The sequence below is a fragment of the Vollenhovia emeryi genome, unplaced genomic scaffold, assembly GCF_000949405.1.
Source record: "Vollenhovia emeryi isolate VEMERY1.0 unplaced genomic scaffold, V.emery_V1.0 DF939121.1, whole genome shotgun sequence".
In the NCBI taxonomy this organism is placed as follows: domain Eukaryota; kingdom Metazoa; phylum Arthropoda; class Insecta; order Hymenoptera; family Formicidae; genus Vollenhovia; species Vollenhovia emeryi.
The window spans coordinates 245,399-265,515 of record NW_011967245.1 but is presented as its reverse complement, the minus strand read 5'-3'; the positions used below and the strand labels follow the sequence as shown (position 1 = coordinate 265,515).

The following is a 20,117-nucleotide window of genomic DNA, read 5'->3' as shown; positions in this document are numbered from 1 at the left end:
TTAAGTTACAGCGGACAAGGGTGGCATTCTGGAAATGGCGAATTTAGCAATAATTCGAAGCGCCGGTTGTCGACAAGGCGGCAGCGTAGAATGTTGTCGGATCGACAGATCCTTTCATAGATCGCGATTTATTGGCTCGTAAACCGGGCGTAAAGCCGACGGTCGCCGCGCGGTTTGGCCCACATACATACGTGCGTGCGCAGTTCTTCCCTGCTATCGTACCTGCCCATACCGATCGTAAATCGCCGCTTTATACGATCGGCCGATCACCGCGGTGTGCTGAAGCGCGGTTCGCGGTTTCCTTCCTGAACCATGTTTCAGCGTTGCACCGACCAGCGCCGATGAATGCCATGTCGACGCAAGAAAAATAAGTCGCGGTTTTTCTACAGATACGACCGATCCGTCATTTGCGTAGCGAACCCGCGGACCCGGGCTTAGTACATTACGGACATTCATGCATTTGCACGTTATACACGCTTATATACAAACTTTTATGCGAGTGCAAAGACAGCGAAATGAATATTTAAGGGAAGGCGAGATATAAGTTAAATTAAGAATAACGAAAGGAACAAGAATGAGATCCATGTACGCGTTCAATAGACGGAGCGAAAATTAAAGCTGATTTTTAAATTTAGTTTTTAAAAAGTAATAATTTTTTCGATCTTCGATTGTAAGATGATCGATCAATCGGTTCGATGATACTTTCGTAGTCTCGGTTCCATCGCGTGGCCAAAGTAACTCTAGGTGACACAGCGATCTAGAATACAGGATTTATATAGATCCTTATATAGATCAGGGGTATCACGAAATTCTGTAAACGCGTCGCAACTTGCCGGTGCAATCTGCCGTGTCTATAATTATCGAGTGCCACGATTGCGCTCGAGCGGCCGTCGTCGCTTCACAGGCCGGCGCTAAGCTCCTCGAATCTCGCGCTCTCCCGGTATCGCGGTATCTGTTCCGCAGCGGTACTTAAATGGCCGGCAATTAGAAGATGTAATAGCCGCAGTTAAAAAGCGCTTCCACGAAGCCGGAGCGGCTGATCCGCCTCGCGCGTATACTTACGACGAGGCGCGGCGAGTTAGGAGGGCGGGCGCGAGGGGAACTGCGAACTACTCGCGGATTCTTGCCGTATGTTAACACGCGCCACCTTATGCCCATCTTAATGTCGCTTTACGAGAGAGCTAATTGTACCAGGAGAGATATCGCGAGGAGATTGGGTCCATAATCGGCTTTACGGCACTCTTAATACGAATGCATATTCCCTGAATGCGTTCCTCTCTGCCGTTCTTATCACGGTGCCTATTCCGCTTCGCTCTTGCCTCTCCCTCTTCTCTCTCTCTCTCTTTTCTCTTTTTTCACATTATACAGGGTGTTATGTAATATCCGCCCCGCCTCTTATTTACGGATAGAGCGGATTAGACTGAGTTAAAAAGTCCTGTACCATTTTACAATTTTCACACTGGTTAACGAGTTATTAATTATTAAAACTCGCTGTCTTAGCTCCGCCTACCGCCCAATTCAAGCGCGCGGCGAGACATGGCCGTCCCGCGATCGGCGTTGCTAGGCGCGCGGTAGGCGGAGCTAAGACAGCGAGTTTTAATAATTAATAACTCGTTAACTATTGCGAAAATTGTAAAATGGTAGAGGACTTTTCAACTCAGTCTAGTCCGCCCTATCCGCAAATAAGAGGTGAAACGGGTATTACACAACACCCTGTATATTTTATTTGCTTATACTTAATTGTCTATTAATGACAATAACCATAAGAACGTATACAGAGGATTCAGTTCTTTGCTGACTTTGTGCGAATCGATTGCGACAACAGCAGAACGCGGATCGCAGACGGTGACACGCGAGACGCGGACCTACCCGGTGGCGGTGTCTAAAGGGCGTCGCGAGCCGATATATATCGTCGCGGACGAGAGCGGACTCGTATACTCCGAGCTAGAGCACGAAAAAGGGAAAATCCAAACTGGTCGCTTAATCTGTCGTTCGTGACAGGACTCCGGCAATCTGCCGCGGCCGAGAAATCGCCGGCGCTCGAGGAAATCGAACGGCCGGACAATTTTTACCACGCTGCTCTCTCAGAGTGTTATCTCCTTCGCCGGACTACCACTTTCGTTCCGCACGCCGTCGTCAAAGACTCCGAGCGTGCTCCTCGATTTTCCTTAAGTGCGCACTTAATCGCTGGCCATCTGTTCACGTTTTAATCTTTTGGCGATTGTAACGGCAGTATCTTTTTTTTTTATTTATATATATATATATATTCGCTTAATCTCTCTAGCATTTTATGTTATCTTTATGCGTGTTATTTTATCTCGTCAAATCGCTTCGCTGATTTAGCAGACGCTCGAGTGCATAATCGTTAGATATCCAAATGAACACGATTCGTTGTGGTGCGCAGTGGTTAAACATTCGAAGGACAATTTTTATGCACTGTACGTGCATCGTCGACTCTTTAAAGCGTTCCATCCTCTTCCGCCGTCCGATCGTGTACCGCTCGCCGGAAATCGTTGTTGCCCGCTTAAGTGTCTTTTCGAATTCCCCGTCGTCGCCGGAAGCTTAGAAGATTGCCGGCTGAGATGGTAAAAAAATCAAAGTTCAATGCGACGACTTCGCCACGTGGAAAGTAGTCCAGACTATTTCAGTCGGGAATGACGCTTTTGTGCCGACTGTGTCCTCAATCGTTTGCCGTCGCTTCGACTTTTCGGGCGAGTCCTCATTGCCGAGCGATGAATAGACCCGTCCCCTGAATCATGCGCCATTTCTTTACGATCGTGGAGAGGGAGAGGAGCAAGGTGAGAAACCTCGTTGAACAATTTCGCGATGTCGGTCGTGCGTATAATACGCGGACCGTTGAGGCCCCCGAAAAACAATGGCATTTGCATCAGAAATAAACGCGTCGTCCGACTTGGATCTCGGTCGCCTTCCGGCGTGCGATTTTCTTAATAAGCGAGCGAGATTTTGCACTTTAGTGCACCGGGGCTGGCTGAACGACGAAGCCGAACGGGAGGAAGAGGCCGAGCCAGGTCGCTCGCATTCATATGCGACGCGTCACAACGAATAGCTTGTCTTTTGGCGATCCCGCCTGCGGCTCTGTTTCACGCTCGGCCTTCAAACGACCTGGCTCGCCTTTATTTGAACGCGTTCAGGACGACGAATGTGGAATTTGGACGGCACCCGAGAAACCGAGGCATGAAACAGGGACGCACATTATGGTGCAATTAGCCGCGGTTACTCTCGTTGCTTGAAAGAAGCAGCAGCTTTCTACGCTGACATTTGCATTTACCTCACTTATCGTATATTGATTGTGGAGTTCCTTCATATTTATTTCGCGCATGGCTCGGCGAGATGATGTTTTATTCCTACGATCGCAAGAGATATTGACATCACCGCGCGATAATCGACCCGCTCCTGAATACGCGCGTGTTCGAGATAACACAATATATTTTCAATCTTTCGTAAGTTCGCAGAACATGCGCGCGTATGCTCCTCGCGGTACCAAAAATGGAAGAGAGTCGTTGGGAAAGATCCGGAGCGTCGAGCAAAAGGGGCCACAGTCGTCGTCGTCATCATCGTCGTCGTCGTCGTCGTCGTCGTCGTCATCGTGTGCGAAGAGAGCGGGAGGGAGCAGGAGAGATCGCCCTCTTCTCGATGTTACGCAGAGAATTCGAGGCAGTCGTTAGTATGCTAATGAGTGTCCCTCGTTTCTTCGTCCGTGACCGCGGTGTGCAACCGCTGAATTATTTCAAATATTTCCAAACGTTTCTCGTCGCGCGCGAGGAGACTGGATCGACTTGGTGTTAGAGATCGTAGAGCTCGGTGCGCACCTGTGGCGCTCGGTGCGTGTTAATGTACACGCGTGTAATTCCCGCCGCTATTCCTTCTCATCCTTGTTGTGTCCTGTCAGGACCACGAGTGGCGCCGTTATATTTCTCGCGATAGCATCGAAACTGTGAGAGCGTCCACGTAGCGTCCCTTCCCGCTGGTATATAGTCGTACAACCAAAATGACGTACGCGATACGATGGCGATATTAATTTCCCGGGCGATATCGCATTTCGTGCGATCGTACCGGATCATTCGCGATCATTAATTAAACACGGGAGGCACAGGACAATTAATTTCACTTACACACGAGTGCTAATAATCGTATCACGAATCAATGACCCACGGTCGTGAATATGTAACGGAGAGAAGACCGGATTGTACACGCTGCTTTTATCCGAGGGTTCGTGATTAATTGTGCGCAATAAAATTTCTGAAATCTCCGCGATAAAAAATCGAGGGTAATTTCGATGCCGTTACTTAAAAAGAAAACGCTGCGAGAAAATGGGCCGCGATAGATTTTTGACACATTCGATTAAGATACGCGACCGCCTTTTTTATTCCGGAATATATCGTTCCGCGCGGCGATATATTCTCCTTTCGTAAGTCCCCCGGGTTATTTTAGTTCACGAGAGAAGAGTCTAATTGACCCGAAAGGCGTTATCTGCTACTTCGTCTCCAGGAAACCGAACGCGCGAGCCGTAAGGGTAACCATTACCTGTTGTTGCCTTAATGAGGTCCAATTACTATCGGATGGGTCACTTAGTATGCGGTACCGATATTCTACGGTGTATAGCACACATTAGTGGGACAAAAGGACAAGAGCCAAGGGTCAACACCCTTCGAAGATCTAAGCGCGGCCTAACGAGACTCGATCGTCGTCGTTGTCGTCGTCGTCGTTTGTCGGTACGATATGCGTGTTCGCGCGCATTCCGGCGCACGTGCGCAACCCGGAATCCACCTGTTGAATATTACTCCCTACTGCGTCGACCCTCGCGTCCGGCACACGGAAGCGAACCGCAATCGAGACAAGATCCTTCCTTTCGTAGCTTTCCGCGCCTGCGCGTATCCCACTCTCTAAAAATGAATTGTCACTGAAAACAGTGAATAGTCACTGATTCACAGCCGTAAGTATACTACTGCGACTTTCAGTTATTCTCTTATAACTGCAAATCAATCCACTGATTGACTCCTAGAGAGCGTACTTGTCCCGAACGGAACAGACGTATTTGCCCAAAGAGGCAATTTATTTCGCAAAATCCTTCAAGCAACTCGTCGTTTCAGAATAACAGGACGGAGTAAAGCGCTAAGGAGCAACCGAATCGTCTCTTGCCGTACAATTATCGTGGTGGAAGTAACAGCGCACCGCGGCGCATCTCGAGATATGTTATCTACCCATACGTCATTATTTCCCGGACGCTCATCGCGATTCGCCGCAACGCAAAGCTTCGTCGAACGGGGACGATCCAAGATAATCGATTAGTCGCGCTCGAGTCTCTCGTCCACTTACGGATTCGAACCGGGCAGAAGATTTTTTTTTCCCCGGCCGCTTCTCGCACGCTCGCCTTTTCCACATATCGGACTTTCTCACCTCTTTTCGTTGGCCGTGATTACCACGGGAATCCCTACCATCGCAATCTTTTCGTTTTCGCATCCGTCACGGCTTATTAAGTTGCCTCTTCTTTAAACTAGAGTGCGAAACGCGTGCACGCATCGCATACGTCAACTCATCGCCAGCGTATCGACTTTTACGACTTCGCGAAGTCCTCGCAGCAGGTTAATACCGCGTAGAAACTACTTCCGTCCGCTTTTTGCCGACGATTGTCTTTCCGAAGACAAATCGGTAATAAATCACTGTCGCACTTTGTTATATTTCTTCTCGAATTGGCGCGTCTTAGAAATCTATATTTGTCCCTTGCTGAATTGTGTGTTAATAATGGAAATTAAGCACCGCCGAGAAAAGCGAAAAGATAATGCGTTGATTTGTTTGTCTTTAATTTACAGCCCGAAACATTCCAATTTCATATAGTGCGTCATGTACGCGCGTGATAATAGTTTTCTTAGGTTACAGAATTATTGTTATCATCTTTTCGTTTTTTCACCTGGCCAAACTTTGTATTGCATTTATTTATCTGCTTTCGATTATTATGACGAACAGATAATTGTTTCGTGAATAACTGATTTCCAGAGTACATGTTAAAAAGTAGAAAAGTCTCGTAAAACATTTTTCAGAAGCTCATATCAATACTCATATAAATATTGCATGTTTCTTTCATTCTCTCATGTAACCTTGTACCGATTTTCTCTCAGCCGGGCATTGCAAAGTTCGGGTTATAATTTCGCGAAATACGTAGATAGAATTACTTGTTACTTGAAAATGCGACGGAACCGCCACGCTCGACTTCGCAATTACGCTTGCGTTACTCCTCAAAGTGTGTAGAATTTGCATCACAAATGTTATGTAACGTGCGACTCGACAATGAACGGAGCGTGTGACGAGACGTCGCCGTGCGAATTCTCGGCGTCACGTCACAAAGTCCGCGTACGCGAAATGTTAACCCGGATTTACCCGCGGCAGTCTCATTACTCGTGAGGCTTCGTTCAACATCGAATCCCTCTTACCTTGCAACCCTCGCACGTGAACGCCCCGAAATGAAACCCCGCTGCGGGTTCGTCGCATACCCTGCACTGTTGGTTCATCTGCAATTATAGAAATTATACAAGTTATTCGAAGGTGAAATACGTCAGCGTCAGTTACTTCGGCTCATCCTTGGAAGAATGAAGTGCGGTGTTACTGGGTGGTGGGGCGGCGAACCGGTTTTCTACGTTTGCTTCGATTTTTATTCCTCCCACGATATCTTACGGATGTTCGAACAGGATTTGGAGTACGAGAAAAGTAATTGGAAATATGTTGCAACTTGGATTAAACTGGATAATATGATAATATCATAGAGAAATTGTAATATATCGCTATTCACATCCGTCGATCTTGATTTCTTTTTCTTTAGTTGGTGAGGTCACCTAAGTATTTTCAGATTACGCTACACAAGGCGCGACGTAAATGCGCAACGTTCGTACGAGAGTATCCTGTGAATGTTTTTGATCGGTAGAGATTCGTTATTTTTTCGAGTCGATTATATCTTCGCCCATGGGCATGAAATGGATATCTGAGGAATCATTAGGCCCCCTTCTTTCCTGAATCTACGTTTCCCCACCCTCTCGTAACACTCGAATCGAAACCCGTTTTAACCCACTGGCATGTCATAAATCAGCGCTATCTCAGCAAACGGTGCCATCTGCCTCGGCTCTATGTCGGAGAGGGGAACCTATTTTTCGAGTAAACTGGAATAAAATTAGACCATCGATGGCCTGATAAATATGTTACGGTCGGCGTGCCTCGTCGTGCGTATTTCGATCGGTGCGATATAAACATTCCCGATTCTATATAAATTGACGGAAACCGGAGGAACCAGCTCTCAAAGTTTACAAATCGTATCATTACAAAGTTGTATTCCGTTACATATGATTTCGTTGTTTATGGCGCGATTATAACACAACGATCGAGTTTACTGATGTATCCTCTTTCTTCAAGATGAGAAACGCAAGTTTTCGGTTAGCAAAACGTACACCCACAGAAAAAAATTTCCGGATCCAATGCTATTACGCTTCAATGTATCATAAAATAGGATCGATATAGCGCCAATCATATTTATTATAGAGAAAGGAATATTTTAATCTTAAATGAAAAATTCTAAAATCTGGAATAAAATGATAATATGTATTGTCTTTCGAATATCGTGGTGCCAAGATGGAGGGAAAATTTATTCTAAACGCAAGAATATACAAACTTACTATTGTCTCAATATAATAAGTCAATCTTTTTTTAATTCGATAGAGGAGAATAAGAATTATTGATTTTATTTTGATATTGTCTGATTTTTATACTGAATCAGGTTGTGAAAAATATAAATGCGTCAGGAATATTTTTGTCTCGGTATCACGTTTCCTCAATCGTATCTCTCGCAAATGATGCTATATTGTGACAAGCAGCGCACGTGGAATGATATGTTAAAAATGTGCGCCAAAAAAAAAAATTAACTGCGTACGCCTGTCGCGAACACTCGCGATCTGTGTCGGGACGAGGAGACCACCTGCGGATTCGTTGATGTAAAAATATAACCGCGGCCGGTAGTTGTACGGGTTGACGTACCCAGCCAAGAGAGATGAAGTTCCCCGAAGGGATGCTCCTTTTTTTTTATGCATGATGAGAAGAAGAGCACTTTAACGAGAATTTAGAGTGACGGTAATTAGAGCCCCGATACGACGCGATCTCGCGCGCGCCGCGTCTAATAGTCGAGGCTTTGTAATTGCGCCTCCGAAGAAAATGGGCCGCCGCTCGTATTTGTCGACGAAGACGGACGATAAAACGAGGAGAAAACAAACTAGAGAGAAAGAGTCGGTCCGCAGGTTCGTTAAGGTTTCAACTTTTTTCGCGGCGCGGTGTTGCTTAACACCCGCTAACCCTCCTCCTCGCTGCACATTCGTTGATGAAGCGAAAAATTTTTCTCCTCTCTCTCCTATACGCAGTCTACTTGATGAAATTCCCGTTTTCCTTTCGAATTTCACGATTTTCTCTTTTTCTTCCTCTCCCTCTTAAATTAGGCTTGAAGCCTGTTTTTTTTTCCGATTAATTCGTCTCTTGTGATCCGAATGTTCAACTGTCCATCCCTCTCTTTGGGGGTCTTCCTGGGGGTCTTCTGGATGTTGGTTTCCCATCTCTTGCTGTTCTTGCTATTCTCTCTTCCGCCATTCTGGATACGTAATCGTTCCATTCACGTCTTCTCTGTCTTACCCACCTAACGATGTCTCGCACATCGCAGGTTTTCCTGATCATCTCGTTGTACTCTGTCTCTGAGTGTCTTTCCCAGGATGATTCGGAGAATTCGCATCTCTGTCGTGCGGGCCATGTTCTTGGTTTTCTTGGTCTCCGCTCTTGCCTCTGCTGCATGCGTTCACGATTTTCATTCATAACAAATCATTAGGACGACCAATTAATCAGCTAGCGGTTTCAATGGCCGCGCATCTATGCCAATTTCAATTTTTTTCAAGCAGGGGTTTCAAAAGAACACGCGTCTTGTCCCGTGTTGTTTGAGAATATCACATAGATTTAGATCATAAAAGAAACTTGTAACTGTGTAAATAATGATTGTCATATGCAAAATGAGGAAACGTGAAAATGTACTGTTACTGTTAACTACTGGATTTGGATATCAATGCGCTCTCGCGTGTATGTATACTTGCTTTCGTCTAAAATTTATTCGATACATTTTCTATAATAATTTTCCTAACGTAAGACGATAAAAGCACAGACGTAATTTTGTAATATATCCTTACAACATTCGTGTTCGAAACACTCAGCGTCAGCACGGATCTCGGCCGACTATTTTCTGACATTTCTAACGCGCTTGAATTGGACTCGGTCGCTCTAAGTGGGTTTAAAAGTTCGTGCAACGAAACCTAATACAAAACCAAATAAAGCAGAGTATACGTATAACGGAGCCACCGGATCGTGTGCGTGCTCTCGGACCAGCAGATGCAGGAACGGCGCGGAATGCACATCGCGAATACGAAGAAAACAATAAGCGCGAAAGGTCGAGGCGCGAGAGGTAAAGGCCGAGATGCGAGCGTCGGAGGTGGAGCAATCGCAAGCGTAGCCGTAAAAAGTTCCATCGCGCCCTAATAACCATGGGGGGAAGCAGAAAGCCTTCGGGGGAGCGGTGTGCGCGCCGTGATTTGCAATAAATCACAGAGATCGCACGAGTCAGGCCTTCACGGTGGACGGTGCGTCGCGCCGTAACCGGTAAACCATACCATTTACGCGGCTGATCCTATTGATTTTACAAAAGACCACGCTACAGCTGTTATCGGTAGCCCATGGAGGTCAATGTGGGCCAAGGTTAATCCGTATCGTCGCGCCGGATCGATCTCGTTGTACGCGGAGTTGCGGTCGACTTCGAAATAGCTGCTCGTCTTACAAATTCGCGCGATATCGAAGAACGGTTTGATTAACGCGCGCACCGACGATTCACATATTTTCTCCAAAAAGACGAGAGAGAAAAAAAAGCGTGACTTCTTTCAGTCTGGCGCGATGTCGTTGACTTGGTCGGATCGTAACCCGTGGTGCAATGCACGCGGAACAGGTGAAACGGGAGAAGAGTCAAGAAGAAAAGGGGGTCACGGGGGAGTCGATAGTGCAAACACGCGGTACCTCGTACCCCAGTTTCTGTGGATAGAGTCAATATTTGCCCGGCATAGGTGCGTTAATGAAGTCGATCGACTTGCCGTACCTGCTCCAAATATCAACTTACGGGCCTCGACGATAACGACAAAGACGACGGCGAGACCGGGAGGGTCACGCGTGATCCTTCTTGCCTCCCGTGTACGTGCTCACACGCGTCCGCGCGTATACCTGCGGATGGGGGGGCACGTCGTAGTTTACGCGCCATTAAACACGAGTCCCGTGTGACGTTTATCCCTTCATGAGGCGCTTTTTGACCTGAGATTCGGGAGCGCTCCCTTTGTCGTTCTTACCCCTCGCTCACCGCCGTTGCAACCCTTCCTGCGTGCCGACTTTGCACGCCGCTTGATCATCATCTTTGTAATCATTTGGGTAATCAGTGACGGAATTCCTTGTCCTTTGTACTCTCTACGGTGGAAATGAACGAAAAAGTGGACGCGGATCCGTCGGTGAGGGGGGGAAAAAAACGTAAGAAATATATTATATTTATGTGTCACAGCCAAGACTTTTCTCTCCCCTGAAAGCGCCAAGTCACTATCTCCCCGAGCGCGAAATGTAAATGAAGCCGATTACGTAATGTGTTTTCTATATTTGCGACAAATAATTTTCTTGAACCTTGAACTAGTTCACGTCAGTTCGAAGTTCTCGTGTCAGAGTATGAACAATGACTGGTGATAAAATGCGCGTATTATTCATATGGGTCACGAGCGTGGGGCACAGGCGACATAAGAAGAAATGAAAAGATTACGAAAGCATCTCGATCTGACTCGCGATAGTTGCCGGAGGAGGAAGAATCGTTCGATGAAGAGAGACGCGGAGTTAGATAAAAGTAGTGACATCAGCATGTTTGTACAAAGCGTCGCCGTTCAGACAATAGTTCTCTGACTCTTTTAACGTTTATAGCTTAAAGAAGGTGGACGACTCTTAGGGCACTCCACGCACATAGTCGTCCACGAAGTTAGACAAACGGTGATCGCTCGCGTTTGCCAACTCGAAATACTCGAACATTATGCGTGGACCGTGCGCCACGAGGAGTCCTGCTTTACGAGACACTTCGCGCAAACAGTGTACATTAATTTTTCTGCGATGTTCCGCGAGCGCGCGTCCGCCGTTATAATTCTTCGCGGCAACGAGAGAGTACACGTTAGAAGCGCAGTTTGCGCGATATAATTAATCGGCGGTGTATTAATTCACATATTTATTACACACCGCGTTAAGAATGAGCACTTGATTACTGTCCGGCCCGTGATATACGGCCGGCGATTTTTCTCAGTGCGTTAATGAGTCAATGAATCTACTCGAAAGAAGGAGTCGATATATCACCCGGGATTCGCGTTCGCGTACGCTCGCGCACGAAAGTTCCTCGTCTCGATGTTATCGGCGCTTAATTATGCGCGGAAGGATTACGTTCAAATAAATGCATACGCCGTATATAATCGACTATTACCGGATTACATAAAATAAACAGGATCTTTGCGCGTACACGCACGAGGAGCCTTCGGCGAAGCGGGAGGCGAACGGCGGGGAAAGATTTCAGAAAACTGGTTCTTTCACCGAGCATGAGCGATAGCATTAGTTGAGAACGGAAAGTTTTTACTTTCAGGTAGTGTCTAGACGAAACTTCGTAGATAGTTGTGATCAATAAAATACTCTTTTTGTGCATAAATGGAGGTGTGACATTTTGATTTTTTGGCATTTTTTGCGTTTTGTTTTTCCAGATTTTGCGTTATTTTGATGTTATTTTTTGGCATCTTTTGTGTTTTGTTTTTTGGATTTTGCGTTATTTTGATAATGTTTTTGACAATGCTGTGGTCAGAAGTGGGCAGGCCTTCAATAAGACGACTTAATTTTTTGATAGAACAATTTACGGCATTTATTAAGGCTAAACATATGTTTAAAAATGTAACGTAAAACGTAACATATTAAAATAGCATGAACACACAGCAAAAAGTAACGAAGATGGCATCCAGCGCCGCGACTGCAGAGTTGATTTTGAACAATTTTTAACCCTTTTTTTCTGATACAAGTGATGCAACATTGACATTAGAAACGTTTACTAAGGAAAATTGCGATTTTTGACGTTATTTGGACGCCATTTTGCGTATTGAGAGTCATTTTGCGTTTTAAAAACGTGTTAGAACGAAGTTGGGACTCCCAAATGTAAAGAAATGACATTAAAAACGTTCCTGGGGCATTTTGCGATATTTTGCGCATAAAGATAACATTAAAATGTCACATCTCTATGCATAAATAATCATGATATCAATTATTATGTAATTGGATTATCCGATTATATTTAATCGGACATTTTTCTCAGTGTACAAGTAAAATATGTGCTTTAGCTATGCTATTCGTATACGTATCATGAGCATATGATGGAGAATGCAGTTCGCTGTATTGTGTAGTCTACGGAAATCCTGGAAAACCCCTAGAAAAGAAGCCCGAATGCAACACGCGGCCGGTGCAATTTGTATTGGCGTCGATGCGTTTTTAACGATCCCTTTGATGGATGATAGCCGTTCGTTCACAGACGCGTTCGATCAAATCCCTGAAAAATGATCGGCTCGCACATTCTCAACGGGAGTATATAGATGTAAGGATGCGCCACTATATAGGGTGTGTAAAAAGCGGCGCGCTTTTACAGAAATATAATCGTGCGAAATTGAAAGAGTGGTAAATGTCGTGATATAACGGTATGAGCACATAATTTCGAAGTGGGAATAATTACATTAAAAATGAAATATTTTTAACGCAAGCAATAGAAGTATGCATGGTCGGGTTGGATTTTAGTTCCTAATAATAGTTTTGCGTATAATTTTTTGCAACTCAGCAAACTATGCTCCGAGAAAGGTCGATCCTGAGAGAAACACAGTTTCAAGCTAAAATAGCATACAATTAAATTGACGATCAATTTAGTAATAATGACGCTAAATAAGCATCCTTTAGAAACGTAAGGATTCTTGCGAAGAATCTCACATAGCTTTACTTGCAAATGATTCAAGTCGCGCCACGATTAAATCCAAGATGTGGCGTTTTCGTTGAAAAGGCGAAAAAATGTAACGAGGTCACCGATAAGTCGACTTGAAGCTTCCAAATTTTCCTCCGCTGATAGTGGGTGACTTTTCATCACACCCTGTAGATGCACAGTCGCTCGTCCGCGAGCATATGGCGAGGTAGGCAGCGGAGTTCCTTTTCGGTTAATATGTTTTCGCGATCCACAATACGCTCGGTCGGGAGCCAAAGACAATTAATAATCTCCCGGAGTATCATTTATCGCGACAGTTTAGCCTCACGTTAGAGCGAGCTCCACGTCCCGTCGAGGAGCGCGAAGCGCATAAACGCCGTGGCGCAGGTAGCCACGTCGTAGATGACATTGTCTGCCTCCTCGAGCCGTGACCGATCCGATTTTTAACAGCGATTTTGCGTCCGCCACTCGAGAGTCAATCGGAAACGGTCGCCTGTGCGCGACCCTCTCGCACTTGTGGGAATCGCGATGGGTGCTCCTCTCGGAAGTGCCGTGGATTCGTTATGCCCGCGTTATGCCCTCGTGCATGTGACTGCACATGTGCCACGTCGCGCCGGAGTTCTAGCTCCGGGAGCAGCTGCTTCCACGAAGATACGACGCGTTTCGCGAGCGGCACGTTCCGAGGCGCCAAATGAATACATAACGTTGCGAGCGGTCGAGCAACTCGGAGGAAAAAAAAAAGATCCGTGGCCGACCCGAGCAGGAAAACCAATCGTCGCGTCATCGTACTTCGAATCGCATGCCGTATGCGCGATAGGGAATCAAGTGGGACTTAATGCGGAAGAATTTAGCGATAAATATATTTTCGTGATATACGAGGGGAGTGACGCTCGAGCGATCGAGAATCTGCATATGCGTATTTTGCGTACGCTCGAAGGTGCATATTGCACGCGACTGTGACTAAGCAGTGATTTACATCCGCGTTGCGTTTTGCCAGACAATCTCGCGTGATTGGCGAGATCGTGCATGGTCATCTAGATCGTGATACATGCTGGTAATTTACTTATTCAGGACTTTTTCAGGACCCAAAAACATGCTACTTTGTAGTAGCCGAGTATCCAGGCGAAAGAAGCGTATCACGATATTAAATAAGTCATGTGAATGAAAACGTGCAGCGAAACGAGCGTTTCCCCTCCTTTCCAAGAATCTTTCGTACAACAACAAGTGTGTTTCGCCGCACGTTAAATATTTTATCGTCAAATCTCACGAGGAATATTCGAATGAATATACAATTTGATATGTATAATTTCTCTTGGAATAAGAACGGACAGTCGTAGAGTCGGAACTTGTTAAATAATCGCGTATTATAATGCAGGGTTTCTTCGAATATAAAGCTCCGGGTTTTATATCTGTCTTCTGCTCGCTCCAAGACGCACGAGACCGGTATGCCTCGCCGGCGCAATTTAATCTCCCTTTATTTGGCGATTAAGCGCGCCACCATTGATTTATAATCTCATAAAAGGCCGAAGGCACGGTCCTGTAACGACGCCGGCAATATCGCAAACCGAAAGAGCATCGGGAAGGTTTCGCACGTGTATTGCACGCGTGTGTGTACTCGCGTTAGCCGCGCGTTAGCCGCGATACAAGTACGATTTCCACGAAAGCGACATTTAAAAGTATATACGCAATCTCGTTGACGAAATCTTTCAAGTTTTCGATTGTTTAACAGGAATGCACCATTTAAGCGACAGTACTCGGAAGTCCATTTGATTTTTATCGTCAAAAGTTTACCGAATGGAAGTTTTGTTGAGATGTAAATGTTTCCTTATTAAATTACTTCCTCATTAAAGAATTATATCAACATTTTCTATTAAATCTTCACAAATATCAACGTTATATCATTGTAACTTTTTATTTTCAACCTGTGTGGAAATAGCTACTCGCGAAACGATGTTTCTCGGTGCGAGTCTGGCGAGTCCAGGCAACTGCTTCACCAGTTCAAGACGTAAGCATAGTGCGCGATTATCTTTTGCTCTCGTCCGCAACGAGTTTCACGGTGTACGCGATAAGACGATCGGATCATCCACTCAACACGGTCGCCTTCCGCAGGCACGTTGTCATTCTAACGGAAGCGGGACCAAGTGTAGATCAGTGTAATTCACGAGTTATCGCCAAGTGAACAAAGAGCATCGATTTAGATTAGAAAAGTAACGGGTAATTTGCGTGCAGGCCGTTAAACGCGCCTCTTAAACGATCCAGATAAGATAAAGAGAGACATTTCCACGCATTCGCACGTTTCACTCGACTCCTGCTCGACTGCACTGTTTCGACATCTGTTCCAAGAAAACATTCCAGCGTGTTCTGTTCTAAGAATCGGCTATTTTTGTCTTCGCCTAAGCACGATCTAATTCATTTAGGAAACAATAATATTTTCTAAAAGGTGACAATTCAGTTTCGCGCTAAAAAAATTTAGCGCCCCGGTGTTTTCTTACAGATCAGTACGGCGTGGCTGTCATGTGAGAGCGTTGGATTTAAGAATGCAGAATTCTTAATCGAATATTTCATTTACACTTTGCCGCGGCACGGTTAGGTCAAGGTCTTAGGCTCCATTCGGAATCGAACAAAAAAGGATAATACGCGTATTTGTCACGACTCTCTCGGTACTTCCCGCATGACTTGTAAAAGGGTGGCACTGTAGTGGCGGCAAAAAGGCGTTAAGTCAGATCACGACCCTGTGACGACGACGACGGGCCACGCCGGAAGGGGTTAATATGCAAATGAGACGCGACACAACGCTTAGGTCGGTATGCATAAAAGATTTGCGACGCCAGTTGCACTAAGATCATGCAAATCTAATTTTTGCGTATCACTAGATCAGAGATGACGCGATAGGAGATTTCAGCAATAACGCGTATTTATTATGTAACCACAAAAAATACAAATGAGTCAATACGAAAAGAAATGAGATGTAAATACGTTTCAAGAAATTGGTCAATTTTTACCTTCAGTCAAGTTTTATGTTTTATGTGAATGAAAGATTTTACTATTAGTGAATGAAAACTACGTGTTTACTTCTTGCTTAAAAATTCACGGCCGAGAATCGTCGCGCGAAATGTTAAATAGTAGTACATTAACATTTTTTACCTCGACGATGAAAGCTTTGTGGTAAATTGAAATATGTTCGCGCTATGGATTGAAAATTTCCTCGTTCAGCACGTATTAACTATCCTATTGTGAATCCGTTGAAAAAACGCTATTATCTTACTTGACGCGAGAACATCTCGGCGTGTCCTCCTTAGCTCTCGTATTTAACTTACCGAAATAAAGATGCGTCCCTGAGCACGCACGCAACTCGTCGCGCCAGTGTACGCGTGCACGTGCATGAGCGATGAATCGGAGCGGGAGAAAGATTGGAGACGACGAAGAGAGAGAGAGAGAGAGGGGAGAAGGAAGGAGAAAGAGAAGATGTGCGCGATTCTCTTCTCGGACCTCTCTCGAGCATAGAGCTCGCCAGGATATACAAGTGGGTAATAACCGTATGAAAGGGTAACAAAGGTGGCTGACACACCGCGGTCGACGTAAAGAGCAAGGGGGCAAGGGTATGGGCGCGGGCAAGGGAGTAGCAATAAATATATTTTGACATGGGAGAGCCTCGCCGACGGTCTTATGCATAATAATTGTAACGGCCATCTCTCTCTCGCGCTTGCACGGTACGACACGTACGCGCAACGTACACACGCGGGCGAGACGTCGTCGCTCTTGGGACCCTTTGTGTCGCCGAATTACGGTACTGGCGAGCAGTAGGCAAATATTATAGCAACAGGCGGAGAGACGAGGGGTAACGATAATGTTTTCATTTGATGACGACTAACCGCACGTGAGATCGCATGTTGGGGAGAGGGTCCCCCCCCCCCCCTATCTGCCCCCTCGGACGCTCGCGAAAGTACGTAGGCCGTAAGGAGCTTCTCCGGAATTTAAGAATGCGCATTTTGAGTAGGCTCGAATTATATACGTGAATAATCAATTGCCATACATTTTATAATTTATACATATACAAGAAAATGAGCAAAAACACTTTTGAATCCCGAGTCGCTTCACGTATCTGTAATACTCTGAAGAATCATTTCTCCCGCGATCGAATTAACGGTTTCGTATAACTCAATTGTATTACGGAAATAATAAGTGGATACCGTTTGTATTGCAAAAGAAAAGGAAATAATCGAGAGCTCCGTTGCAACACCTCTTCCGCGCGATTTCGTAATGAATACGGAATCAGGAACCGGAGACTTTAATGCCTGACGCGACGTACACTGAGAGATTTAAATGTAAGCTCGCCGAGATATCGTCCGTATCGTGTTATAACGATGTTAATAGATATTTTTCTTATCGAAAGACATCGCTTAAATAACCGTAACCGTAACCGTTTATGACAATACTATTAATCAGTATAGTGGTAAAATATCATACGTTAATATATCGTTAATTATAAATATATTAACACGTCGTTGACACTATCTCTGTAGACTATCGAAATGTTGTAAAGTAAAATGACTCACCTCACTTAAATAAGTTGGAAATCCACGCAAATGTCAGTCCCGTTTTTCGGATCACTGAGTCAACAAAATAAGAATAGTGTTCCCGCCGAAGCAACTGTTCCAATCTGCTATTATATGTCACACATCTCTCGTTCTCAGGTAACGTTATGTTTGCTCTTATTATGCCTTATCTCTTCGATCACATAGTTCTTCAATTATTGAACCCTCGAATTCGATGAAAGTCGTTTCTTCCGCGCAATGGCCGGTGGTTCTCTTGAAAGCTTGGCTGTACCCAGTCAATTTTGTTGTGCATAGACTGCTACCGGCGGTGTCATGCCGGTGGTTTCGATTCCGCCGATTGAACCATACAATTTCGATCGATCGTAATTCACGCACTTCCTCGTCCGATATTTATTCTATTCCTTCTCTTTTTCTCTCCCTCTCCTTCTTTTCTACTTCCCCCGCTGTTTTCTTGCGATTTTTTTCCTTCACCTCTTTTCCTCCTCGGTCGCTGCTTGGTCGTCTTTGTATACTCTTAATCTTTTTCTCTCTCTCTCTCTCTCTTTCTCTCCCCCCTCTCCTTCTGTCTCTCTTGTATGTGCACGTGTGACGGTGCGACTACGACGATGGACGAGAAAGGACTGGTGCTGTACGATCGCTCAGACCTGTTTGACTGCATCGAAGCGCCTGAGGAGAACCGTGCCGTACCGAAGGAACGATTTTCCTCCGTATAGTAAGAGCCATCTGGGGAGCTGTTCTTACCCATCGGTTCACGCCTGTGCCTGGGCCCGCCAACGGCTCCAGTCCGGGCCCGATCGGTCGACCAATCGGTGTGCACCGGTTCCCGGTACCTAGGCTGTCTAAGTGCCACCCATTCGTCCCCACTTGTAACCGGCTCCACCACTCTTGAAAGATCCCAACTACCGGCCCTCACCAACCGCAAATATCGCCACTCTGCTAACTCGTTCGTTGACTACGAGTTGAATTTTTTTATCACGGGAAAATGTGTGCGTGTGTGTGCGTGTGCGTGTGTATGTATATATAAAATATGTGAACAAAGAGGAAGAACAGAGAAAAAGAGGTGCAGTAAGTTGTTATTTTGCACTTCCTGTACTGACTATTTCCCTCTTTTCCCTTCATTCTTGCTAAATGCATTGGGATTAGAAATTCTTTTTATTACGCGCTAATTATAATAATATGAAGCGCTGAATTTTAAGTTTTTGTATAAATTTCTTCGTGGATACAATTATGGGATCTTACATATTATTTTAATGAATAATGAGGATACTGGCAAATATTTTATCGTAATTATCTGAATATATCGAATGTGCAGAAATTGTTCTAAATTTTATAAAACATATGTACTTTTTCATTCCTCCTGTTTTCTCTCACAAGTGAATAAGCACAATTTTCTGTTATTATTACGTCACATGGACGTTCAAACAACGACGGATTTTCCACGTAACACGTTTTTTCCCGGTTGAAGTCATATGTATTTTCAGTTTTCTCCAGTGTGGTGAATATTCTGGCGATTTCTCAAACGGAGAATCAAACGGTTTCCTCCTCTATTCGGTATTCGAAATAGCGCTCTTACGACGCTCCAGAATCCATCTGCGGAAAGACGTGCCTTTTTGCGACGCTCGCGGTTTAAGCAAAGGTACCTTACGTCGCCGATGCGGGCTTTATTTGCGTATGCTAAATGGTGCACACGTACGTGGTTTCCACATTCTCTCGATGGCTAATCACACCGCAAATAATCGTGAGCATGCGCCGTGAATCCTTTAGTTTCCAGACGTACTTTACGACATGGCTTTGCCATTCGGAGCGGACACATTTTTTTTCTATCGTACTATGCGGTAGTTTACAAAGAGAGTTTTAGACAAAGGCTTTTTCGCGGTATTCACAAAGTCTTTTGTGGAAACCTCGTCTCCTGTGGCTCGATCGTGAATCTTTTCCTCTAGCGTGAACTTGTTGGAAGTCAATATTCGTCAATGAAATTTCTCATTTTTCACGAGTTCACACTAGAGGAAAAGATTCATGATCGAGCCCCTCGGGATGATTTGCTAGTCCTCGTACTGCCTAAATCTCCGGTGTCGTGAGCGACAAAGCGGGATAAGATAAATCCTAAATACTATAAGCTCTTATTTTGAATATTATTTTCACAACTGCTCTGCGTCTGTTATTATAATGGAAAAGGTTTGAAAATAATTATAACTTTGACAATTTTATTCAAATTGTTTAGAAGCTAACCTTAAACTATTAAAACATTTTCGTTCTTAGATTAACTCAGGTTTAATAAACTCTACTTTAGTAATCGTGCTACATACTTAGTAACGTTTTTTAATAACGTTACATTAGGTTAAGCATGTCTTATCAATTGGTTGAAGATTATTTGGCACGCAAAAGGAATACAATCGTTTCGAAAAAATAGTTTACGTAAATACATGTATTTCTAGCATGATCTATCTAGCCTAGTCATATAATTTGGCTGT

General features: G+C 44.9%; 1 protein-coding gene across 1 annotated transcript in view; it reads right to left on the bottom strand.

Moving 5' to 3' along the window:
- Positions 1 to 18,380, bottom strand: part of LOC105570130 (zygotic gap protein knirps-like) — a 33,388-nt gene extending 15,008 nt beyond the window's left edge. The window contains exons 1-2 of the mRNA XM_012027094.1: positions 17,647 to 18,380; positions 6,450 to 6,527 (exon numbers count right to left, since the gene is read on the bottom strand). Coding sequence (XP_011882484.1) covers positions 6,450 to 6,527 — 78 coding nt within the window. The 5' untranslated portion in view covers positions 17,647 to 18,380. The remainder of the gene's footprint in view (positions 1 to 6,449; positions 6,528 to 17,646) is intronic.
- Positions 18,381 to 20,117: the final 1,737 nt, after the last annotated feature.